This window comes from Colletes gigas, unplaced genomic scaffold (assembly GCF_013123115.1).
Source record: "Colletes gigas isolate AHSC1104 unplaced genomic scaffold, ASM1312311v1 Colletes_gigas_Sc00009, whole genome shotgun sequence".
Classification (NCBI taxonomy): domain Eukaryota; kingdom Metazoa; phylum Arthropoda; class Insecta; order Hymenoptera; family Colletidae; genus Colletes; species Colletes gigas.
Window position 1 is genome coordinate 104,338 of NW_025106638.1, and position 26,896 is coordinate 131,233.

Genomic DNA, 26,896 nt, shown 5'->3' on the forward strand with positions numbered 1-26,896 from the left:
AAACGTCGTCGAAGTGAAAAAATCGAATTATTCGGATTATACGATTCGAAAGAATTTGATGGTTCGAAATATTCTAGTGTTGTAGCTTTCCTCGAATCTTTTCACAATTCTAGGATTACTACTATTGCTTTTACGCTATTTTAACTCGTCTCGATGCTTGAACTACAGAGAAGTATAATCGAGCAGCATTTTGATAGAAAAAACATATTTCAATAACAAAAAAAATAATATATTTCTTCGCTCTTTGTGGCGCAAGAATTTAAACAGTCTTGAGGAAGAAGAACACTTATTTCTATCTCCAAACATAAATTAATGGGGAATTTCAATTAAGAATCATTAATTGGTGCTGCAAAGAGTAAATTATTTTTTTTTTTATTCGAAACGATACATCGTCGAATACGGTATACTTTTTCAACGAATTGTATCGCACATACGCACACGGCATGTCTGAGGAGGTTCAAACAGTTTGGATTATCGTGGCTCGAAAATCCAGGTAGAAGAACGTTCATGTCAATATCGATATATTAATCGCAGATAAAATTTATCGAGATCCTGGTATCGTTAGGAGAATGGCGCCCACGGTTCGGATACATCGAGTTCTACTGTACGTATTTGATGAAAGTATATACACATGAAAGTTCGAACGTAAGTTCGCGAATTAGGAGTACATCGCGTTATATACATTGTCCTAGATGTTTGTACTTCGTAATATTATACATGTATCCGTACACGGACATATACACAGACACACATACACGTACAAACTTATATATTTCGTTACTATATACGAAATGCTGCTGGTGATATTCGGTCGGATCACCGATATGTGAGGCACGTGGTATATAGAGAACGAGGATAACAAGGTGTCCAATTCATTGCATTGTTTCGCGGGCGAATCGTAAAACAATATAGATGTATATATACATATATTCGTACGGTTTGGAAGGTACACATACATTTAGTACGTATACAGTTGAACGTCGATCGTTCGTTTGTACAGTCGACATTGAATAAATGGAAGATTGCATAACCATTACCATTAAATACAGTTAAAAGGAATGTATTAAACGAAGACGATACGTATAAAAGATATTATATATTACATTATCTAATTCCATTATATATCAAAGTGTACCGATTCGCTAGCGATGAAAGTATATCGCTCGGATATAGGACGGGAGGAGTTATATTTGCATTATTAATAGCAGGCGTGTTCCGTACGGTTGGTCAGCGTGACGGGTTCTAGCGAAACTCTGTACGATATCACGGAGGGAACAGTAAACTGGGGAGAATAGCAATCTCAGAAACGATCGATCGCGGGTTCACTGTGTACATCTAACGTCGGATCGTAAAGTTACGTGGAGCACTGTGTATGTACCATTATTCGAGCAGCCCTTTCGTTTCGTTGCCCGAATATCCACGAGATTAGTCAATTGACGCGAAACTTTTTAAAACTTATAAAATTCGTAATATCAGATACGTGTATAAATGTATGATCATATATATGATCATATATATGTGGCCGGGTATATAATTCTACGTGCTGAACGACGAGGGAAATTAGATGTTACACGCGTTTTATCTGCCGTGTCGTGGGTGTAACTAATATACATATACACATACGCATATATACGTACGCATTGAGCCCATGTTACGTAAACGCCATTTCGCGACATCGTATTAATCCCTTAGCGATTATTCCAATCCTTTATCTCGCTGAATCGTGTTCGTTTAATTTCGTTTTTAACGTTCACGTCCGTAATCGTAGTTTCTTTTTTTTGGGGGAGGGGTGGGGGGACTTTGGAGACAAGCACGCGAAGAGATATTAATGGAAAAGTAACGATACGAATCCTGATATTCTTCAACGGTGTGTAAATAATATAATGTAATATCAATTGGTAAACTTAACGAATATTATAATACATACAAAGGGGTTAGTATACAAAGTATTATATGTTGTGCATATACAGGGTCGGGTTTAATATGTTTGGAAAGAGATTACTCGTAGAGAAATAATCTTGAATTAATACGCAATTGAAAATGTAAAATATTTTTTTTTCCCACAGAAATCTAGGGTACAAATGTCTAAAATGTTGATTTTCATTCATTCTAGTCGATAAAACAAAGCTCGAAAGGAATCGTACGTTTTATATTTAATTCTTTCGCGTAAGAGTTTGTCCATATTTTTATCTGTTATACGAAAAGAATTTGCAGATATTTCTTGATACGATATTATCTAAATGTTGATTTTCATTCATTCTAGTCGATAAAACAAAGTTCGTAAGGAATCGTACGTTTTATATTTAATTCTTTCGCGTAAGAGTTTATTCATATTTTTATCTGTTATACGAAAAGCATTTGCAGATATTTCTTGATACGATATTATCTAAATGTTGATTTTCATTCATTCTAGTCGATAAAACAAAGCTCGAAAGGAATCGTACGTTTTATATTTAATTCTTTCGCGTAAGAGTTTGTCCATATTTTTATCTGTTATACAAAATGCATTTGCAGATATTTCTTGATACGATATTAATATTGAAAAATTATGTTAGGAAATGAAGTTTGTTTCTTAATGGAATTCAACATGTTTAGAAAGTTAGTTGACAATGTTGTCATGGACATTTTTAAAAATATCTAAAAATTCTGTCATTTTAATTGCATAGAAAGTATGAAGAAATTATATTTTGCAATTCTCAGTTATTTTATTCCGTTAGTAACAGGATTCACGACCCACCCTGTATATGACACATTACATTACTGTATTATTACTTATGATATATACGCATATATATGTATGTATGTATATATCGTTAAGGGCAAGGTACACGGCGATCGATAATCGAGTGTAGTCGCGATAAACGAAATGCTTAGGCGTGTGTTATTAGTCGCTAGGATTTAACGACGCGCTTTCGAAATATTTATTTTTTGGACGATTCACAGTGCCGACAATAATATCTTGTAATCCCATGCACGTGTTACAATGAAGCAACAAATCCTGTAGTATTTATACGCGATACGTTGTTAAAACTCGTTTAAAGGAACGCGTTAACTCTTCGTTTTTTTTCTTTCATCCGTGAGAATATATAAAAAGCACGAATATAATCTTACCGAAGACAATAATAAAAAGAAAGAATTTCCGAAGGAAAGTAAGCACTTGAATTTTTTAAATAATCTATTAAGAAGCGTTACATTAATAAAAAAAAATATAATATATGCTGAATTAACACGAATGTAAGAGTACGTATTTATTTATTTCGAAAGGGACGATACAATAACGGTCTTATTATTGTATTACATTGTCGAGAGTGATTAAAAATATTTTGATAAAAAAAAAGAAATGGAAACAAGGAAAAAGCTTCGTACGATGAATTTATACACTTTGGGTCTGCAGTTATGCGAAACGAGGAGTTAACGGTCAATGGCGCAAGCTTATTTCGTCGAACGTTCACGACGCAACGATATTTTCGATTGATTTACACAACGATAGATTATAACTTAAGAAACCATTCCAGGCTATAATTTGACGAAATCCCTAAACGTAGAAACGTAATAACGCTTCAACGTTCCTACGCCACGGAGCAAGCCAGAATTGTATATTATTTAGTCTCTCACAACGATTCTTGAACTAATCAGTTTCGTTATTTTGCAATTTTTTTCATTCAAGTCAAAATATTTTATACGAGTGTCATTTTCTTTTCCATTTTTTTTATAAAATTCGAACAAATCGATCGTTTTGTTTCCAGTGTTCTGCAAACTCTTTTACAAAACTGGATAACGCACAGATTTATTTTTATACGAGAAACGAGTATTTAAAAAAAAAAAATGGAGCTTAAAACGTAAACTGCGCGTGTAACGTTGGAACCGTTACGTTTTTCTAATAGTTTTTTGCTGTCGTAATGTTGCCGACAATGCCGACGGATAATATAATGGAGTCACGATCGCTAGTTTGACAATAATCACTGTAATCGGTAACGGTAATACGGACAATAATAACAAACGTGTTTCGAAACACGTCGGCGTTTTCGTGGCACCGTCTTCTTTCCGTGTTGCTTTCGTTCGATGGAAAGCCGGAAATCCTAACGACACGTGTACCAACGGAGTACGATCGTTGCACGCGATGTCTGTTATCCGCCATAACAGATTTGTCACTGGAATACCGAGCGGAACGACCAACGTCGTTACGTTAACGGAAGAAAGTGGCGTATCCGGTCTGTATCGGGCAAACGTTTCACGTGGAACACGTGGAACACGTTTACAAAAATTTTATTCGCGTTAACGGCGGAGCGGAGCCGAAAGATGTCTCTCTCGAGTGACTATTTCTCGAATTAATACGCGTTCGAAGACAGAGTATCGAATAAAACGCGAGGTAAACTTATTTAGAAGAAAGCAGACATTTGCAAACAGCGAAACGAAAAGTTTCACAAAGAGGTATGTGCTCCATTGTGAGTCTAATTATTGCTGCTTGAACCCTTAGTAGTTTTCAGGGATTTATAGTTGTTTTTTTCTAATATAAGAAGAGTCGTTTCCATTCTTCGTAGTGGAGGTTTGTAGCTTTTTCGTTTTCCGGTTACCTTTTTTCCCCTTTTGGGCTATCGAGTTTCTAGGATTTGGAGGATGGTTTCATTGGTAGAATATTGTTGGCGGATCTTTCGATAAGCTTCTTCTTCCGCTACAGTTAGGGTTTGTTTAATCGTGGTAGTTGTTGAGAATTTCGTTGGTCACGGAGGCAAATGCTTTGGAGGGTGTGTTGGCTTTTTCATAAATTTAGAGGTCTATGCTAAAACGAATGGGCATTTCAACAAATATTGAACTATCGAAATTCCTGACACGGTGATACGTTATTAAATAAATGCTTTAAAAATTTTGAAGCCAGAAATTACCAAAGTTACGAAATATTGGAAGGTGTTCGAATAGTATAATGTTAAACTAACAAAGTATCGGGGCATTGAGATTAATTAAAATAATAGTACAATGGTAATGTTAAAGACGGGTAAAGGAGATATCTGGTGGCTCTGCTCTGCTGGCAAATATCCGATTGGCAATTTTTCTTTAAAATCGTGGCTCTGCTAAAACTTATTACATTCGCCATTGCATTGAGTTTTATCGAGGTAGTGACTGGCCTAACCTTATCCATGTTTATCCATTGTTAAATTAGGAGAGGGGATGGGGGGTTGAACTCGAGGTATACATTCACTGTAATCACTACAGAGAAATACTTAGGATAAGTTCCAATGCTGTTCGAACAATAATACTGATATATTTATATGAATATATAGCTCCGATAATAATTTATGACAATAAAGAACGAGATACGGGTGGTATCCGAACGCATGCTGATGCATTCACGCGAACTCTTGCAGAGTTACGTTGCGAGGATAACTCCCATATGATGGAGTCTACTGCATATTTCGCGGCAACTTATAAAAATACCGGATATCCGTGTATTGTCGCGTTCACTTTTTCCGGTGCACCCTGTATCGCTTTAATAACGATTAGCTTTACGTATACATATAAAACTACAGATTCGCGTGCACAGGGTTTGCCATCGTTTCACGTAACAGAAATCAGGGACGACTAGTAAAATGGAGGTCTAATAATATTTGAACACTTAAATTTCGTTCAAAATTTGCTAATCGAAACACAGTTTTCTTTATTGAACCTCGATCAGTTACGAAAAATAACAATAATTATTCTTTATTAATTATTTGGACATGAAACGAATTTGTTACATTTGATAGCAAACTAATGACATATGAGAAATGGATAAAAAATGATCGAGGGTTAAACGATAATCTAACATTTACGTAACATGCACGCAAATAAATAAAATTCGCCAATGTTTGCGGGAATATTGTGCAAAACGTTCGAAAAATATTGAAAAACAAGCTGGTGTTTTTTAGCAGTAGAAAGATTTGTCGAGCTAAGTTACGTAGATCCAAACAAAATGATTCTTTGAAATCAGTGTGGTGGCACGCCTTGTGTACATTATTTACATGATATTGAATACTGAATAGCGGAGAAATAGAATGTTGCATTTATCAGAGAGTAGGATTACTTATTTTTTGTCGAAATCTATGCATTAAAAAGTAAATGCATAACGAATGTTGACGTGAAGAGTGGTTGTAAAGGTTGCTCAGCAATATAAACCGATTCGAAATGAATTATTAGATTCAGTTCTATAAGTTAACCCCTTGTCGATGGGGGCACACGAGATTTTCGAGTTTAACACACTGTGGACCGGGAAGATTAAAACTGATAATTTAATTGGAGGTAATTAAATTCCTCCACTGTTGTTTTGCAACGTTTGTCAAAAGTTTCGTGATTAGCTAATTTATCAACGAATAAAGAAATCGCTCGAAGCGATTAAAATTGAAACAATAGATTGTTTTGGTCAATGGGAGGGGGAGTACTCCTTTCGTATTCGCCGTTGTTAATCAATAACTTTGTATCTGATACAACCGAGTTAAAGTCTTCAGTCTGCAATGTGTTAATATAGTCAAGAAATATAAACGATGGTCGGTTAACGTATAGATATTTTAAAATTTTTAAATTTGTAAATTTTATCATGATTTTAATAAGTATAGATTAGATTCCTTTTTAATTGTTGAGAATTATTATCTTCGTTCTAACATTTAGCGTTATCGCCAGAAGAGTATATTACGTTAGTATTATACAATATTTAGAAATCGTACTTCATCGGTTATATGTAATATTGTTGTATCTGTCGTTAAATTAATATGTAAAAATTATCGTTAGAAATTGTTGTTTCGAACGATTCACGTTTATTTGGTGAATTCTTACATCGCGTAACATAGTAAAATTTTTAAACGAAAAGCTGCGAGTATGGATGAAGAAAGTAATTAAAATTATTCTAAGAACGTAACATTTACACGTTTCGTCTCTTGTCATAAAAGAATTCAAATATCTGTAACGAAAGTATCCAACATCGGGGGTCGCAGATTAAAATTTTCGAATTACCTAATTATTTTCTTGGAATACGATTAAGGGCGTAGAAAAGATTATACAAGAACATTGCGCTAAACATGCTTTGCGACACAGATATATTGTATCGTATATTCAAAATGGAGGGTGGAAATAATTAACTGTCGCTCGAACGAATAAATTCTATATGTATAAATATATGACACGCGTGCATCGGAGAGCAAAGAAGCTGTCGTCGAATGTTGAACAAATTTCAAGCAACGAATAAAACACGAAAGATCCGTTTATCCGTTACTCGTTAAATAAAAATAAAAATTTGAATCGCAGAATAAAGTATCTTACAATAAAATAAATTTTGTTATGCGTTGGTCTTATCGATGATTTATTATTCGAATAAACTGTACAGCGCATGCGTGTCGCGAATCTTTCGATTGATGGAACGATACTAGTAACGCAACGTGATTGGCTGTCACCTGTGCCATCCCACCAATCGAAAAACACGCGCCTTACGATAGTATTTTTGCTCCTCTTTGCACACGCTTACTTACGTTCGTGTGTGTATATATCACGTGTAACGCGTTACATGTACTGTATACATATACGTGTGTCGGTAGTAGATAGTTACGCGTACGTTTCTCAAGTACATAATTAAGATAATGTCGGTCTACGTCGTTCTATCGATCTTGTTTTGCGAGATGATATCAATTATTAATATCGACAATAAAGGGAGATGCTCGCAAGCAAAATGAAAGTAATACATTTTAAGGACAATAAAGTAGAAATGTTTCAGAGATATAATACATGTATACATTATGCGAAATCGATTTCACCGTGATACTTTCGTGGATTTTGTCACTTTCGAGCGAACGACACTTTTCGAGAAAAATTATTATGGAAACGACGCGGCGAATTAAAATACGTTCGAGCGTATGGCATTCCCGGTTTCACGCTTCTGAGGACTGTTGATAATTTTATTTAAATAGTTAAAACAAATTACTGTCGTTCGAATAAAATTATTATTTCTTTAAGCGTTTAAGATCAAGTTCTTGATATTCACGCGAACGACATTTTGGCTGAAGATTGAAAAATTCATTAATAAACGAAGCGAAATAAGTGTTTTTAATCTAAGTACGATTAACTTAAAATAGTCAACAGTAGCGTGACGGGAATGATTTTTCGAGCTTGTTCGCGTGCTATTTTTATCACAGAAAGTGTCGGTTCAAGAAAATTACTGTTTTCTGCGAAGCACGAGTGTTTTACGGTGGAATACTTGAAATTCTATGCTAAGCTTCACGTGGTTTGTTGTTAGGTATCGAATGTAGGCTTACAATTACCTCGTTGTTATTATTATACCTCTGTTTATGACATTTTAAAATTACATACCTGCGTCGTGTATGCGATCGGTCGGGGAGACTGTTTTGTGTCACGCGAAATAATTTATCGTTCCGCAAACTGTACGAACCCCGGAGACGCGTGCATTCACCGAACAATGGTGGATACGTTGAAAGCAATTTCGTTTCCCTTGCCGAGATAATGCTTCGGCCTAAGCAATTTTAATAACCGTAGTAATTAGAACGTTCGCTGTGGATCATTTAACGAGACAATATCTGCTAAACTCATTCATCGTAATTGTTAAACGAGTCGAGAATTGCTGAGAAAATTTTGTGAGTTTGGAAACTTCTAAACCCGTTTCGAAGAGATTGCAAACAACGTCTTCAAAAATTTAACTATCAGTTGGAATAAATTAACGATAATCGAGCTACCAAATTGCTACTCAAAAGTTAGTAACTTAGTCAACCGTAAAATTTTGCTAATGCTTTTAAGCTTTCGTAAAATAAGTACACCATTGGAATATTGAATGTTTCTAATATTGTCTTAATAATCTGAACAAATGTTGAGATTACCCTAAAAAGGTATGAAAAATTGTGTACTGAACGTGTTAACAAACTCACGTTTAATATAATTTTAAAATCAAGACGGGGATAAGTTTCTTCGCAATTCTTGCAGCGTTTCAACGATTCGTTTCTCCGTTACACGCACGTACGTAATTACTTGCGGGCTCGTATTTGAAATGGGTGTCTGTGTGTTGTGTGTGTATGCGCGCGCGTGTGTGTACATATGCATATGTACTTATATATACGTATATATACATATTATTATAAAAATTTTGATCGATCTTAGTGTATCGAACTGACAATACTAATGTTTATCGGATTTATTGTTTAACGGACAATAACGTATTTGTTAAGGGTATTCGAGAGCTAGAATTACGCGTGAGTCAAAAGAATCTGCTCTTCTGTGCTGTGCATCAAAGTACACGATCTCAGTAGGTATTACCGATCTATTCACGCTCGATCATACTATTCGCGTTCTCTTGCTTGGCGCCTTCGATTAACGCATTGCTGGCGAGTGGTACGCCTTTATCTACCATCGTCGTGGCATTTGAATCTTCACTGGCGTTTCAAGAAAACTAGAAAACTTACTCTTTCAATTACTCAATACCTTAAAATAGCTAATTTCAGTCCCGTATCTCAAAGAGTATCTCTTAAAAATTCGTTCAAAATCTACGCTCAAACGTCAGTATTTTATTTAATAATTTGAGAATTGTCAAAGACAAAATTCTTTGTCCGAACTCTTGGAAAACTATCCGACATTTACACTGTCATAGTTGTTGTACGCGCGACAAATAGCACTTAGAAAGTATAACGTAGACTTAGCACGCGAAAAGTTTAGTGGCAAGGTATCATGATTTTGCAAACCACGTGTTTCATTTCCAACGTATAGTATTCACGCGTTTCGACGGTAATGCGTTAATGGCTGACGCTTAATATCAGTTTGAAGATCTTAGAAACGTACAACTCGACTGTCGCGTGTATCATTGCGACTGTAAACCGTGTCGAGCATTGAAATTTCTTCGATAGTAGCACGCTGTTACGTACCAAAGAAAAAAAATGAAAATGTATCGAGAAATGATCGATTCCCGCGTGAAACACACTCTCTGTGTCCATTCGCTGTTACTTTAATGTTTCCAGATTCACGGTTCCCACCCACGCGGTGTTCTTTTCATAATGATCTCCAATACGAACATGGCAAACGGTAATCTGTACCTGCGGTGGGCAATTTAAAGAAATCTATTTTGACTGTTTAAAAATAGCGGGCCTGTTCTATATACACTAGTAGCTGCAAGTTAGAGCGAAAAAGAATCATTGTTACATGCCGGTATGGTCTGGTTTGTTAATAATTATTACAACAATAATTATGTAAAATATGTATCTATACTGTAATTTTGAGTGTATTATGTAAATAAAAACAAGAAACACCGATCATTGACAATAAATTCTAAGCCGATCTTTTCAAGCGGTCACAATTTTCTTTCAGAGAATCAGGTTAAACGTTCGATGACAGCTACGTTGCGATTATTATGCTTCACTTTCGTAATCATTTCGCATTACCAAGCGTAATTCATGTTTCATTTGCATTCCTGATTACAAATCGATACGCGCGAGTACGTTAGTATCCTATTTTCGTGTTTTTTTTGTTCATTCGTGGACACGACGCACGCATTCCTGTCTGCAAAAACACGATTTCAATAGCTAATCCGAGATAGAATCATTGTATCTTTGTATTATGTTACATTTACGTATCAAGCCGTGACTATAATTATACATTTATTCCATTTATGTTTGTAAAAGTGCCTTTATTTATTTTTTTTTAGATTACAAAGTACATAGCAGTTAGTAGTATGACATAAACAGCTGTAAAGTATAGCAAAGGTTGATACAAATTTTGGTAAGTAGGATCACAGATGATGTATAGGAGTAGACCTTACACCTTATGGACTTTCGTGGCCCATCTGATTTAATACATAGCCACCCTGTATATGAGTTCTGGCGCTTCGTATAGCTTTGGGGATTCGAGGAACAAGTAGTTGATTCTAATGGTCTCCTACAATAGTGAAAGTATTACATTGAAATTTATTTAAGAGGTAGAGCTGATGGATACCAACAAAAAAGTATAAAATAACATTTCCGTAGAACGTCAAACAAATTTATTAAAAATGCAAAACAAATTTAAAAAAGAAATTGATGGGGGGTAGGTGGAGATTCGACGAAAAAAAAACAAATTTCAAATCGTTCTGAAAAAATTATTTTCGGTTCCAGGGGTCAATTTCAATCATTGTTGGTGAATACATATAACCACGAAATCCTACGCTCTTTCGAGAAAAAAATTCGATCATGTGCAGAAATTTTTCCTCGAAATTGAAAAATTTCAAATCATTCTGAAAAAATTATTTTTGGTTCTAGGGGTCAATTACAATCATTGTTGGTGAATACATATAACCACGAAATCCTACGCTCTTTCGAGAAAAAAATTCGATCATGTGCAGAAATTTTTCCTCGAAATTGAAAAATTTCAAATCATTCTGAAAAAATTATTTTTGTTTCTAGGGGTCAATTACAATCATTTTTGGTGAATAGACATACCTACGAAATCCTACGCACTTTCGAGAAAAAAAATTCTTTACCGAAAATATAATGTCTGACCCAGAAATGATTCCCCAAAATTAATTTATACATCAGTTATTTACCGGTCTGTAGTAGTATCATAAATAATTTTTCACGCTCGTATAATGCAATCGACACGTTTCCAGCTAATTTCCGGTCGCGTACAATTTTTGGTTGTTCTAAAACGAAACAAAAAATACTTTATTATTCTTACGTTGTAAAAAATTCGTCTATTTCTATTCGAGTACATAAACTGTTGTGAACGTTTGATAATATAAAAGTGTTTTAAACTTGGTCCGAAATCTGTTCCATCGAACGAGGCTAAGATAATAAAGTTGGCCCGATTCTAGCGCGTCAACTCGCACGGTCCCGCTTCTTTCGTCATCGTCTCCCGTCGGACAGGCTACGATTAGCCGCGGAGAATCCTGCTCCGCGCCTCATTATGGAACCGAAACTTTCTCGTCGGTATTTCGTTCGATCTCCGGGGCTGTGTGCCCGTCCCCGCGGGAGAGGCAGCAGATAATTAGCAACGTCGAACAAACGTAATCGCACGCGACACTTTCCCGGAAACCGACGCGCCTCGACGTCCGAACGAAGATGCAACTAGCCGGACGGTCGCGGCGTGCACTAAATAATTGCACCCATTCGACGAGCTATGCGCTGCGTGCGCACGCACACATGCGCAACACGTGGGCTAAACAGGGGACGACCGGCGTCCGAGCAACGGAGCTCGTTTACTTTCTAAAGTCCCCCCGTGGACGTCGGTGCCCTTCCAGTAACTTTGCATTTCGCGATCGGCCGCTAGACGCGGCGGGAAGAGCAGTTTCACTGATTTTTCGCCACCGCGTTGCCTGAATGTTATATCACAAATCACGGGAGTGCGGGAGATGGCGGTCAGTGTCGTGAGATACCTGTTAATCGTCCCTCTGGCCATTCTGCAGTACCGTAAGTAATCTCACTGTCGGTTTTAGGTCTTTTCGATCATTTACGATTCAATTTGCCCGCCTTCGAACTTGGGGCCCGCGAGCGTGCTCCACGAGTGCCCGTGAAACGAACTCCGTGGCCTCTCCTGTCATCCAAGGGAAACCGTACGTTCTCCGGTCGCGTGGTGTTTCTCAAAGTGTCTTTCCGGTGTTGGTTTCACGGTGAAGTCTGTGTTTGAAACTGTCGAAATCGTGAGATTATCGAGTTCCATTTGCTGAAGGTATAGATTCAGGGAGGAAGTATAGATTTTGGAAATATTGAACAAGTATAGAGATTGGACATCATTTTCACTTTGGGCTTGAAAATCACTGATGGGAATGCCGATCGTGTAGGTCGATTTAAGTGCCAGCGAGGTTCTCTTCTGTAACCTCAATTCCTTTAGGGGCAGAGTTTCTGAAGTCTAGTTTTACACTCACTGCATTTCTCGTTTGGGTTTTGTCGCAATGTTTCTGTTTATTTGGAGCGCCGTTCGTTAGAAATAAAGATCTATTTCGATACGGAAAGTACCAGTTGTCATTTTCAAATCTTCGGTATTTAAGTAATTCAGCTTTCTTCAATTTGCTGAGCAAATCATTCGGAAGTAGGCTGTTTAGCGCGTTTCGAAATCAAACGGACACTTGAATGAGTGTTTAGTAATAATATTAGCTTGTCGCGCGCGGGAAAACAATTTGCAGAAATAATAACGTTAACATAGAGAGTTATTTGATAAATACTAACCTGTTTATGTCGATTGTAACATAGTATCCTGATTCGGTACAGTATTAATTGACTGAAACGTTCGCATGTTAATTTTAAGTGATGTAAATAACATAAAGAAGAATGAACGTAGTACTACGTGTTCACTGATTTCCCAATCAATCAATGGCAATCTATTTGTCTAATTACTAGTGACAAATAACATAGTAATTAGTAATTCGATGAACACGTAGTACTACGTGTTTCGTACGTCACAAAACAGTTTCTCAGTGAAAGGAGAAATGTACAGTAATTACGAATTTGTCATCTTTTTTCATGAACACGTAGTACTACGTATTTCCCAAATTCGTTGCAAATAGGTGAAAATATTTACCAGTGTAATTTTTGTTCATACAGGATCATTGTCTCTATGGAAAATATGTAGTAGATGAGCACGTAGTACTACGTGATTTCCCAAATTCGTTGCAAATAGGTGAAAATATTTATCAGTCTAATTTTTGTTCATACAGGATCATTGTCTCTATGGAAAATATGTAGTAGATGAGCACGTAGTACTACGTGATTTCCAAATTTGTTGCAAATAGGTGAAAAAATGATATTTCGCGGTGCAAGGAAAAATCGTAACGATCGGTTATTCGTGTCGGCACTCGACGGACACGTACTACTACGTGTCACGCATACAACGTGTCGCGAAGCTTGTTTTCAAAGACGAACGCGGAGTCGATTGTGTTGATACACGTCCCGTACGACGATAATTAGATGTAAAACAAGCATGCGTTTATCAGTCAGCGTCGTCGTTTGATTCCCAATCGGTGCAAGGATATGCGCGGTCAGTCGAGCTACAAAAAACGCTAATCGGCATAGCAAATTGCGAGACGAACGACCTTCACCTATTTCCTTAGCTTCTCGTAACTGTCAAATGGTTCATTTTCCGCACAGGCAAGTGTAACGTCGGCTATATACGGCCAATCATGGATGACAGGTAGCCAATTAGGCGTGTAAAAAAAGAACTCTAGAAAAAAAATATGATGGTTTGGGTCAGTGGTTCTCAACTTGGGAACTTATATACACAAAATTGTTAAAGATTACTCTATTTTAATTGTCGCGATCTCTAGTTTGCAAAACACTAGTTTTGAACGATTAATTAACGGCGATTAGTATATTGTGAATCCACGTTTGCTCTTAGACGATGTAAGGGCGGATACCAAAACGTTCAAGGATCTGTTTAACAGTACATCCTGCGCGAAGCCACCCTACGAGTGTCCACATCCACAGATAGAATTTTATTTGTACACGAGGTAAGTATCTTTCATTGATCAAATTAGGCAACGAGTGTTAATTTTTAATTTTCAATTGAACTCGATTATAACGTAACACTATTTTATATTGTTTCACTATCAATTGAAAAGATTTTAAGCATGGAAGAACTATCCACTGTACAAAAGATGGTCGAGAAAGAAATTGAATGGTTTCGAGGGAAAGGTGAGAAAGGGTTACAGAGTTAAATAAGAAAACTACCAAGAGTCGTTAAGGTTTTATTATTACAGTAATTTTTGCAAAGACACGTGAATAATAAATAATCAAATGAACCATTCGGGAGCCAATCACTTTCTATTCTCGCTTTAATTGTCCCGCGTTTCTTGCTACATCGAAATTGGATATTGTTCAAGATGGCGGCGTATCGCGTAAACTTTTACGCGCGCGACTCGTCGTTCAACGCCCCCGACTTTCGGAGAAGTTTCCATTAGTTTTGCGTCAGTCTGACGCGACTCCTCGCTTTCCTTCGATGTTCGAAAAAGTTCACGGCGAGTTTGAGCGTCGTAAGGAAGAATCGCTACGTAAGACTCTCGATTTCAAGATCACGATCATTTCGTCTTGTACTGAAAGTGGCCTCGTTTCGAGGTTCACCTTTCTCCGATAGCTATAGCCGCGTAGCTTCGTCATGACTTGGATACTTTTACTCGGATGCTCGCGTACACGCTTTCCTTCTTCTTCGAGCTCGTTGGCTCTCTGTCTGCAAAACACCGCCGACTGAAAGTGTCGAGCAACCAATTAACAAATCGGGTATTTCTGTTGGCTCGTATCATCAGAATTCGACGCCCTTCGCTTTCTACCGACGTTTATATGCTGTCTCGCCCGAGAGGTATTCGGAGCGAACTTTCTTTCCATGATAAACATTGGGTATTAATCGTTTTTCTTTTTTCAGAGACACGCAAAAGAAACCTTTACGCTTAGACGTTCGAAGGTTCGAGTCCCTTCATTATTCTAGATTTAACAAATCCCATCCAACGAAAATCATTATACACGGTTTCGGCGGCGGGAGGAATTTGATACCTAGTCCGGACTTACGAAAAGGTAATTTTTTGAAAATAAGATTCTCTAATTGAAAATTTTCCATAGCATTGAAGTTGCTATTTCTCTACCCTTAAATTAAAAGAAATGTAGATAAATCGTATTAAAGTTTCTAAGATATAAACACTCTGAACAAATAAATTAGAAAATTTATTGAACGAATAAATGTACGAAAGTACGAGAAGGTAATTTTTAAAAAATAAAATTTTCCATAGCATTGATCATTCTCTACCCTTAAAATTAAAATTTCTAAACTATAAACTCCCTGAACAAAAAAATTAGAAAATTTATTAAACGAACAAAAGTTCGTATACCAAAAGGTTAGTAAAAAATTATATCGAAAAATTTACATGAATTTTGAGAAGCACTGACTCGAGGATCAAGTCTGTTATTTTGGTTCTCTTGCAAGTTCATTTAGAGATTGAAGAAGGCCCTGACAGTAATGAATGTTTATCGTTGGAATAATTGACTAATCTTTTTTAGACCGATCGCAACGAAGAATCTAAAAATTTTCATCGCTAGCGTATCTAGCGTTCTCACGTCTCGATGTATGAAACTTTCGATTTCAGCGTATTTCACGCGAGGCAATTACAATATAATAATCGTCGATTATGGTGCGTTGGTACGCGAGCCCTGTCTATCGCAGATACAATGGGGTCCAGATTTCTGTTCACGTTGTATTGCTCAGTTGGTAAGGTACTTGAGGGATCATCCTCGGGGTACGAGGGTGGAGAATATACACGTGCTTGGGTACAGCGTGGGTGCGCATATAGCCGGCTTGATTGCGAATTATTTGCCAGATGACAGACTTGGAAGAATTACAGGTAACTAAATTGTTCATAATATTGCAGTTTAGTGTCTATTCTACGCCACTTTTCCTTCAAATTTTATTTTATCAACGCAACAAGTAATCGAGAATATTCGGGAAACTTGTTATTTTATCAAAAAATTTATTAAAAATAATCTCCGTTGTCATTTTCCTTGAGGTCTAGCGGTGTGATTTACGTTTCGAACCCAAACGAAGTCAATTCATCGTAATATTGCAGTTTAGTGTCTATTCTACGCCACTTTTCCTTCAAATTTTATTTTATCACCGAAACAAATAATCGAGAATATTCGAGAAACTTGTTATTTTATTAAAAAATCTATTAAGAATAATTACTGCTGCCATTTTTCTTGATGTATAGCGTTGTGATTTACGTTTCGAACCCAAACGAAGTCAATTCTTCGTAATATTGCAGTTTAGTGTCTATTCTACGCCACTTTTCCTTCAAATTTTATTTTGTCAACGCAACAAGTAATCGAGAATATTCGGGAAACTTGTTATTTTATCAAAAAATTTATTAAAAATAATCTCCGTTGTCATTTTCCTTGAGGTCTAGCGGTGTGATTTACGTTTCGAACCCAAACGAAGTCAATTCATCGTAATATTGCAGTTTAGTGTCTATTCTACGCCACTTTTCCTTCAAATTTTATTTTATCACCGAAACAAGTAATCGAGAATATACGAGAAACTTGCTATTTTATTAAAAAATTTATGAAAAATAATCTCCATTGTCATTTTCCTTGATGTCTAGGTTTCAGACCCAAACGAAGTATATCGAATTCCAAATAATCAGCCAATTACAATTATCTCGTAAATTTTATTCCAAGTCCCAAATACTAAATATAGTGTTTTTTAGTGACGTTAATTTTAGCGATATAGTAACAAATACGCCATTGAACTGTTGAATATTTCTACTTGTCGCGTTGTTATTTGGAAAAGTGTAGGTAAATCTAGACAGGGGAGGCAAATTATGATAAAAAGGTATAAAACGTTTTCATGTACGCGACGGGCAGGACTAGATCCGACGATATTTTTCTACATGAATGGAAATCGTTCGATGGATCTGGACGAAACGGATGCACACTTCGTCGACGTGATTCACACCGGGGCTGGCATTTTGGGCCAATGGGGGCCAACGGGGCACGCGGATTTCTACGTGAACGGGGGTTCGAGCCAACCCGGATGCGCGAAAACATCCTTGCTCCGTAAGTACGATCTTCCGGATCACTTTCCGGGGAAGAGAAATTCTTTAAGGGTGTCTTCTACTGTAAAACGTGTTTTTTTTTCATGTTCTGTTTGGTATTTTTTTATAAAGAAACTATGCAACTTCTTGCACCGGCGTTTCGTACATATATTTATTGCTCTTTCAGTAATATTCACAAATTTTTACAACGAGAAATAGTAAAAATTAGTGGCTGGACAGAGCCTCGTATGCAATCGCGTACCGAAAAAGTGTTCAAATGGCTTCCATAATTCTTAATTACTATACATTTTTCTATAATCGGTACTAAACGGACAGAAAAGAAATGGTAACATTTTGAAGTTGAAATATCGATTTTTTTCCTTGTTTTTAACTTTAGCAGGCCATAGAAATAATAATGATTTTGATTTTATTCTAGTACAAGCTATAGCGACACATGTACTGAAGGTACACGCGAAATTTGATCCAAATCGGTCGAGTAAATCTTGAGATATCATGGAAGCCAATTCAGAAAAAAATAGTTTTGAGAAAAACGCATTTAAACGGAAGAATCAAACAGTTTAAAAAGGTTTAAAAAATCGAAATTTTTGACGGTTTACAGTAGAAGATCCCCTTAAGGTGAACGTACCAACGATAGACGAGCTTAAGACACCGAGGCAGTAGGTTAAAAGTACTTTCTAAGTTTGTAAATTATGCACAAGATTTCGTAATTCGTTCAACACGGTAATTATCTTCTTAATGTCTCCTTAAATTGCAAGGAATCAACTAAAAGTTGCCATACATTGTGTAATTGTGTCTATTTGAACGATTTTTAAAAAATGTTTTATTTATTTATTTTTTAAATAATTATTTTATTTTATTTTATTTATTTGCTCTGGTCAGTTATTGGTATATTTATACCTTACGTTTTCCATACTTTTTTATTTATTTAGGATGATTTGGGATGATATTAAATAAACTTTACACAAGGGGATACTCTATATTAGTGTGTTACATAAATTCTGCATTTTTAAATTTACCTCTATAATTTATTGTGTGTTTATTTCATAAATAAGTTACATTACCGTTTATATAAATCTCAGGTTGTAATATAAAATTCGTTAAAATGAATTTATCGATCGTGTTCGTTATTCGAAATAACTTTTATATATTAACTAAAATATAATTAATTAAATTAATTTAAAAATGTGGTACTTTTTGGACACATCACAGTGGCTTAATGATAACTATATTATAAAACGACGTTTTTCTAATTAATCCATCTTACCTTGACGCTTCGTTCATGGTCTATCATAAACATAAGATGATTTCTTTTTCCAAACAAATGAGACCATTAATATCTGATAAACGTAGCATTTTTTCGATCTCATTTCAATCCTTGATGAACACTCCGCGTTTAAATCTTATTACTTACCGAAAACCCTTGACGCCTGCTGTTAACAATCGTCGAAGGTTCGTGAAAAATAATAGATGCACAGAAACTTGGAAAGAAAACGTACTAATGCGAAAAAAAGGATTAATAAAAAAGGATTTATTTCGAAATGGTGAAAACGCGCGAGTGAAATGAAACGTGCAGTTACCTTAACATTAGAGGAAACGTTTTGTGGAACGGATGGTCGACTGTGAATGAAATCAGTGGAACGTTTTGTCTTCAGAGACCTTGTCGTGCGACCACACAAAGGTAACGCCTTATTACATAGAATCAATCACGACGAAAGTAGGATTCTGGGCAGCCCCCTGTGGAAATCTTTTTTCTTACCTGATCGGATGGTGCAAACCCAAGCAGGAGGAGCACATTCTTATGGGAGAAGACGCCCCTCATACGTAAGCAGCTTCGTCAATTTTCCACCTGGTTTTACCACAACCGTTAATTCGAAGAATATTTCAAAAAATAGTCAATATATTTTACGTTTACTTTAAAAGAGTCGATTTAACGAATCATTAATTTTTAATGCAAAACAGTTAATACATATAATTTTCATTTACGTTTTTCATATGAAAGAGATTTTTAAGAAGAAATATTTCAATACTTTCTCGATTACAATGTTTTTCTTCCTATTGCACTTTTAAAGTTTACATTCGACGAATGTTAGAGTAACGTTGAATATAAGATCTGAGAAGAGCCCATCAAAAGTTTGTCAAATTTTTGTCACGCATTTTTATCACATCGTCAGGCTGAACGTTGACCAATTAGAAAGTTTCGAGTAAAAGTAATGCAAATTTTGTTGTAGAAAGTAAAGAAATATTTCTTTTGCTCTGTTGGGAATCAATTGATAGAGCGTTTACCCAATTACAATTTATAAAAATTCAAAATTCAAAATAGGACAAATAAAAGAAGTCATAATGTAGAATATTTAATTTATTATCAGGAAGCAAAATTTTTCATTCTATTAAATTAATGATAATAACATAGAGTGAAATGTCTTTACATTTTTTTTTTAGCTAATAGCTGTACCTAGAAAGAAATCATTAAATTTAGTTTGCAAATATTATTTTTTCTCTGTTCGAAATTTTTTTTTTTGAAATATTTATAAAATAAACAGAAATTATTTTATGTTATGCTTCTGTGGTTCAGATTATTAAAATAAAATATTCTTTCATGCTGCATAAAATATATTATGAATTTGATAAATAAAAATAGTATTTTCTCGGTACATTTAGCTGGGTTATGATGCGAATGCTTCTTAAAGACGCGTTAACGGTCGCACAGTGGGGCCCATTGCATGCCAAACGCGGCAAAAAGTTGTTTTATACAAATATACCCACAATGAAATAATGATTCACTAATAGTTAATGGGACACGTGGGCCATGATTTAGTCTGATTTTTTTTATCATTTGTCGATTTTTGATACGACTACATGATTTTGAAACGTTCAATCTTAAAATCATCCAAAATTATAATCATCGTTTATTGTTGCTTTGATTCTTCAAAGTAAATGATGAGTAATTGAATTAAATGTACTTAGTACGTATTTAAATTACGAATGAAGAATCAGATGAAGAATCATTCATAGATTCATAAATTCTTTCGTTTTCTCTTCGCAAAGGTCGTGTCGTCTATTCGCTAATTGCCATCTTCTCCTGAAACGGGACTTCAAAGTTGCAATTTTTGTTTTCAAAATTTTCTGGTACTACACAGAATAATTATCCTGGCTCATTAAGGACGACTCTAAAAATTCTAGTTTATTTTCAAAATCATGATTTTGATGCTGTGTCATGATGTCATAAAACTGCATCATTAAAAACACACGTACTCCTGATGAACCTTAGGGTTTAAAAAAAAATGTCACTCTATTAAAATGAAACTTTTGCTACGAAAACTGTATTAACAAACTATATAGAAGATGAAGAAAAATGGCGAAATTCAAATATATGTATATATTTGTACCTACCTACTTCAATTGGAAATTCCATTATTTTAACACTAAATATATCACTCACAACATACAAGTTAGGAACGTCAAACGACAAATGCTCCAAATTCGTGATCATTTTATGCTTTTATAGCATTCGAAGCAAAAACAATGAAATGTATGCATTGTTTCCTAGTTTTGATGTATTTTTGAGAATCGTAACTATAAACCGAAACAGTTGATCATCTTTATATTTTTCGCAGCAGCAGCTAGTAGCAGCTAATTTTTTTTTTAAAAAAAAGGTAAGGCTTCACTCTACAAAAAGCAACTAAAATGAACACTGAATCACACTGCATTCATAATTAAAAAATAAAATGAAAACTGAACATGTTCAATTAGTTATAACTAAAAAAATGTTGGAGATATAAAAGTGTACTTTGGTGTAATTTAAATACGTACTAAGTACATTTAATTCAATTACTCATCATTTATTTTGATGAATCAAAGCAACAATAAACGATGATTATAATTTTGGATGATTTTAAGATTGAACGTTTCAAAATCATGTAGTCGTATCAAAAATCGACAAATGATAAAAAAAATCAGACCAAATCATGGCCCATGTGTCCCATTAACTATTAGTGAATCATTATTTCATTGTGGGTATATTTGTATAAAACCACTTTTTGCCGCGTTTGGCATGCAATGGCCCCACTGTGGGTCGGTTCAAGTGGCGTGAAGATTTTATTGTAATTTTCAGAGCGCGAGGCATTTACTATCTCTCAACAAACGCACACAAACCGTACGCCCGCGGTCTTCCCGTAAAAAGCCAACGAACGACAAGTCGGAAGCAATCGTCCTACCGCCAGTATTGAGCTTACTAAAGCAACTAATCAACATAATTATAGAATAGCGTGTCTGCAATTAGTCGCATACACATTGTACGTTGTGTTTGACTCTGTTATTTCTTTGTACATTTTTTAATTAGTTTTTACGTAATAAACTATTTTGCTACTCAGCCTACCGTGAATTCCGCATCCCATTGGTCGCGACATCGTTTGTGATTAGCGTACCGGTTGCATATTAGGTTGTATCATCGGCCTGATCGAAGAACTTTCACTTTTTTCATCGTAACAAATTCCACCGTGTCTTTCGACGTTTCCTGGAAATGCAATTCTGGATCTTCCACCGTGCAACAATTGAACCCTCAACGAATATCTCGTTCTCTGCTGTCAGGTATAATTGAGCCGTTTATTTTGAAAGTGGCCTAACTTCATTTTTCAATTTTTTTCCGGTTACCATGGTTACATGTACAACTTCATGTTATTTATCAGTAAAGCATTTCAGGTTGCTTATATTCCGAGCAAACACGATCATTCTTGACACATAAGTTTTCAGAGTTAGTTCAATAATAGAACCGTGTAGTTTGAAAGTGGCCTGACTCCATTTATACTTAAATCAAGATATTTACTACTGATAATGTCGGAAAGCAGTGATGAAGGCAATTTTAATTAATTAGTATTTACAAGTTAACCTCAGTTTTTGGACAATTGCGTTAGTTGAATAACCAGTACGTTTAATTAATATAAAACTTGAAATTTAATATTAAATTTTAGAAATTATTTCACCCACGGGGAAGAACAGAACAAGACTATTTGGTTCAGATAGTGAAGAAGAAATAGTAACTAAAATTGTCCAAACTTTGGAAAATAATGTGGAAATCATAGATCACAAATTTTTAATTGAAAATTGCTTTTATTTTCAGTTGTCACAGTGATTTCCTCCCTTAAATATACACTTTTCAAATTCGATATAACTTAGTCCACTTTGTTCTATCAAATTAAAAAATAAATGAATTTACACAGGCTCACGAAAGTATTCGAACGATGATATATTCCTAATTGAACCGTGGACTTACTCCTGTCTATAAGTTTTTCCAATTTCATTCATTTTACTATCAGTTCTCTTTCTGACTATTTCCGGTTCATTTTGCGAACAATTCGATTTTGCATAAATTCTGTTGCACTCGGATATGTGTTATTTGATTTCAATGAAATGTTCACAAGAGGTAGTTTAAGAAATGTATTTTGTCGAAAACATTGAACATTCATCAGAAAAAGTTACGCAGTCACGTCGAGAAAATTCTTGAAAATTACCTTTATTTTTCAGTCGTCACGGTGGTGTTCCCTCCCTTAAGAAAAAATTCGTCTCGGTCGTTTTTATGTTAACAACAATATTTATTACATAATAATTACGATATAATAATAACTTCTATGGATTTACAGTACACTGTCGCGCTAAACCTTAATTTATGTATAATATGCAATGGAATGATTACAAGTTGTTAAGACATCCACGTTTCAAGCTGGAGGCGATCAGGGCTTCGTTTTTTTCAGGTTGGCTCGAGTGCGAAGTAACAGGGAACACGCGTCCCTTCGTCTGCTCCACGTTTCATCGCGTTCCATCGCTGGAACGATGCTCGTGATCGATCGTAAGCTATCGATCGCGATCTACGACGCGACCACGGTGATCCCGTCGTCGCGTCGTCGCGTTACGCTCTTCGTCGGGCATCGTCCCGAAACGTAAGACCTCAATTTTCATGTATATACATATACACACATATACGTACACATAAATGTATACATACACACGTATACATATATACACATTATATATAGATAATAAAGTTAGAAACAAATTCTCTACACCATACGGCGAATAACGTAGGTTCCTACCATAAAAAATGGACAGTTTCCCGTTGCTCGGTGAAAAATGACAAACGGAAATCGAACGATCTATCACGGAGTCCTTTCTTCCGGGAGCCAGAACGATGCTTCAACAACTAGAACGAGCTGTGTGTGCGCTTGAGATTTTCGTTTCTTATCTTCTTTTTTTTTTCTCTCTTTTTCTGTTTTTCTTGTTTTCTTTCTCGTTTAATGTTTACAATGTTGCGTTTTATCAACGTATAAATATATTCTCGATCGTTGTCAATAGTTGGTACAATCTATCATTGTTTCAAAATATCTCTTTGCTTGGACCCTTTCGCGACGGCAACGTCCACACGAAGAGTTCGTTTATCGTTCAATTGAAACGCGTCAACGAGCAAATTCTACTTTCGCGATCGGCGAGGCCAAGGCGGACGCTTCTTTCTCCCGCTCCTCGACTCGTTTCTCGTGCTCGGTGATCCCGATATCGGTCGCCTCGGTCGATCTCGAGCAGCATCGATCGCAGAGTCGCGTCTCGAGACGTCAGCGATCGTTCCAGGAGCGGGGGTGGAAAGCAGAGAATCTCCACCTGGCCCCTCCGGTCGCAACAGTCACACCGTACGTGAATTATTTAAATTATCGATCGAAAGAGCAATTTCTTAACCCTCCTTAGGACAATCTCGTTCTATTAGATTTCTAACCGCGGTTCTAGGGTCTCGTAAGCAACGACGAGGAATTGAAATATTCAGCGATTTCTTGAAGTATAGTTATTGTTCGTTGACGTCGACTGGCAATAGCGATATAAAAAATAGTACGGTCGATAGAAAGAGATTTATTATCGTTTTACGTACGCACGAGGATATTTTTGAAAACCGTCCCAAAAGGGTGAGGGGGAAGTTTGTTACGATTATTAGAGAGACTCTTTAGTGACGAATCACGGTGAGGGAAAGTCAGAAAGCGGTTGTGATTCGCGCGATCGTTGGTGAATTGTGATGTATTGGACGATCCATTAACTCTACACGCAATTATTCCTATTCTGCTGCTGCATCGTTCTACTCGAGGAGAAACATTAACTAAGCTACTTGACGTTATCGTTAGGCTAAACTAAGGCTTTACAAAGATTCAACGTATTTTCTGCTTCTTCTTCTTCTTTATTTACATCATCGTGCTTCGTCGCTACGGGCAATTTGGACCGACGTACAGGTACGTCTTTGGATAATCGTTAATAACGCTAACGTGACAATCGGTACGTTTATTGTTCAAATCAGTGCCCCGCTGATACGCGGTCAAATTGAACAGACTTCGAAGGACTCAGGCCACTGCTAACAAAAACGACCATGCTCGAAAGACTGGCGTAGTCTACTTTAAGGGAATCGTTGGTAAATCGATGGGAAGAACAAATGGTCTTTGACTGTGCGCGTGACTTCGATAAATCGCGAGTGCTACCGATGATCGATAATGGTCGTCGCTAGATAGACTTTTATAGAGTACGTTCCACGAAACGACCAAGCGGATCTAAACAAAATCGCGTGACTTCGACGGGGTCACGTAAATGCAATAACAACGAGAAATAAAAAAAAAAAAGATATATATAAACGCACGATAGAAAAAAGCATTTTTTAAACTCATCGTTTCTATTAATAATATTGTTCGATTTTCAAATAGCTCTTTTCTGCTCCGTTTACATCGGACTTCGTCGTCTCGTGGTAGGTAGTTGAAGATTTATTATCGACACAGCTGAAAGGCGTATAATCTTTCCACCGGTAAAAGGGCTTTAAAACGTTGGAACCGATTTGCAAGTAAATTAATAATCGTTTGGAAATTTGCGCCATTTCACGATTTGCTATGAGCAGTTTATACGCTTCGTAAAAAATCACAGGCATCGAGATCTTAGGCACGTATTGTATGCTCGCATTTTCGCCGTAGATTCGCTCCCAACTTCGCCAAATGCTTTCGAGCGTGCTCCGATCGCTAAGTACAGTGCTGAATTCCGATTACGTTGTAAGTTTTAAAGACCAAGCCTTCGTAGCATAGAAACGGAACTGGTTCGTTATTTTTTTTTTTTTTTTTCTTAAAACCCTCGACAACGAAATCAGTAATCTTTGCACGAGTTGCTCCAACAGGCGAAATTTACCACTAGCATTGTATTCGAATCGCACGTTTATCAAAGTATCGTTCGATCTATAGTCGACGAACAAATGGCGGGAAATGAAAACGTTACCCTCTAAGAACAGGTGAGATGATCGGAAGCGAAGATGTCGCCAAATTACTAAGACTCGATAATTTAATTCCATCGTAATCTCGTAATTTTAACAGACACATACACGCCATATAACGTTGATTCGTATTGCACGCGACAAGTTAAAACGCACGAATTATACATTTCGTTACATCGATAGTGATTGAAAATTTTTATATTTATATTTATAGATTTTTTTTTTTTTTTCCCAAAGAGAAGGACGCGGGACTCGGAACGCGTGTAGCGCGGGTCAAGACGCTATCGAATGGAATAGTAACTTCGTCGTCGAAGGGTTAGATTGAAACAACACTGAATATAAACATCGATCCGTCGGTAAAACAGTAAAACGGAAAGCACGTGACCGTCGGGATCGAAAAGAATATTTCTCGAATATCGCTTTCAACACTGTTCGACTCTCTACGTACAGTCAACGTACACATTCGTGAGCCTGCTCGGATCGATTGCCACTTATCGATTCGAATGTTTGTCCGTCGCATCTCGTATATCACCGTGTATACGATCTACTCGACTACAACCACTACGCGTTGCGATTTTTTTTTTTTTGTCTTTTTCTTTAATTATCGTTATTAGTAATAATATTATCATTATCATTATTATTTTTTTTTTCTTCATTTCACGAGGACGATCGACCCGTTTACTCGAATAGTACCCGTACTGCTTATGGTAAAATGATAATGGATCGATGGATCGTGCCGGTCGACGATATATTTTCTTTCCTTCATCGATATATTTGGCGCACGTTGTACCCACATACAGACCATACGCGTACTAACAAGTACCCACGATCGGTTGGTAAACCTTCTCTCTTGCCTCCATCTTCTCGCATCGTGGCCATAGCGTTATTATTTTTTGTCCTTTCTTCAACGTCACGTCGCGAACGGCGACATCGATCGATTGTCGTACAACAGTGGGCTTTACACGCGGAAATCATTTCGAAAGCAATGAAAGGCACTATTCAGACGTTACGTAGACACTGGTAGCGCCGATAATAGTCATAAAACGGTACGTTACTTCCGCCGACGCTATATTTACAAGCTGGCTTGTTGCCGTTCGCGTGCACGTTCGCGG

At 36.3% G+C, this 26,896-nt stretch overlaps 1 protein-coding gene across 1 annotated transcript; it reads left to right on the forward strand.

Annotated features, from left to right (window-relative positions):
* The first annotated feature begins 12,337 nt into the window (after positions 1 to 12,337).
* LOC122397318 (lipase member H) lies at positions 12,338 to 21,738 on the forward strand. Its single transcript, XM_043396431.1, has 7 exons — positions 12,338 to 12,395; positions 14,317 to 14,428; positions 15,337 to 15,485; positions 16,052 to 16,306; positions 17,322 to 17,513; positions 19,165 to 19,333; positions 21,624 to 21,738. Exons 1-7 carry the CDS (start codon positions 12,338 to 12,340, stop codon positions 21,736 to 21,738), a joined length of 1,050 nt encoding a protein of 349 aa, XP_043252366.1.
* The last annotated feature ends 5,158 nt before the right edge of the window (positions 21,739 to 26,896 follow it).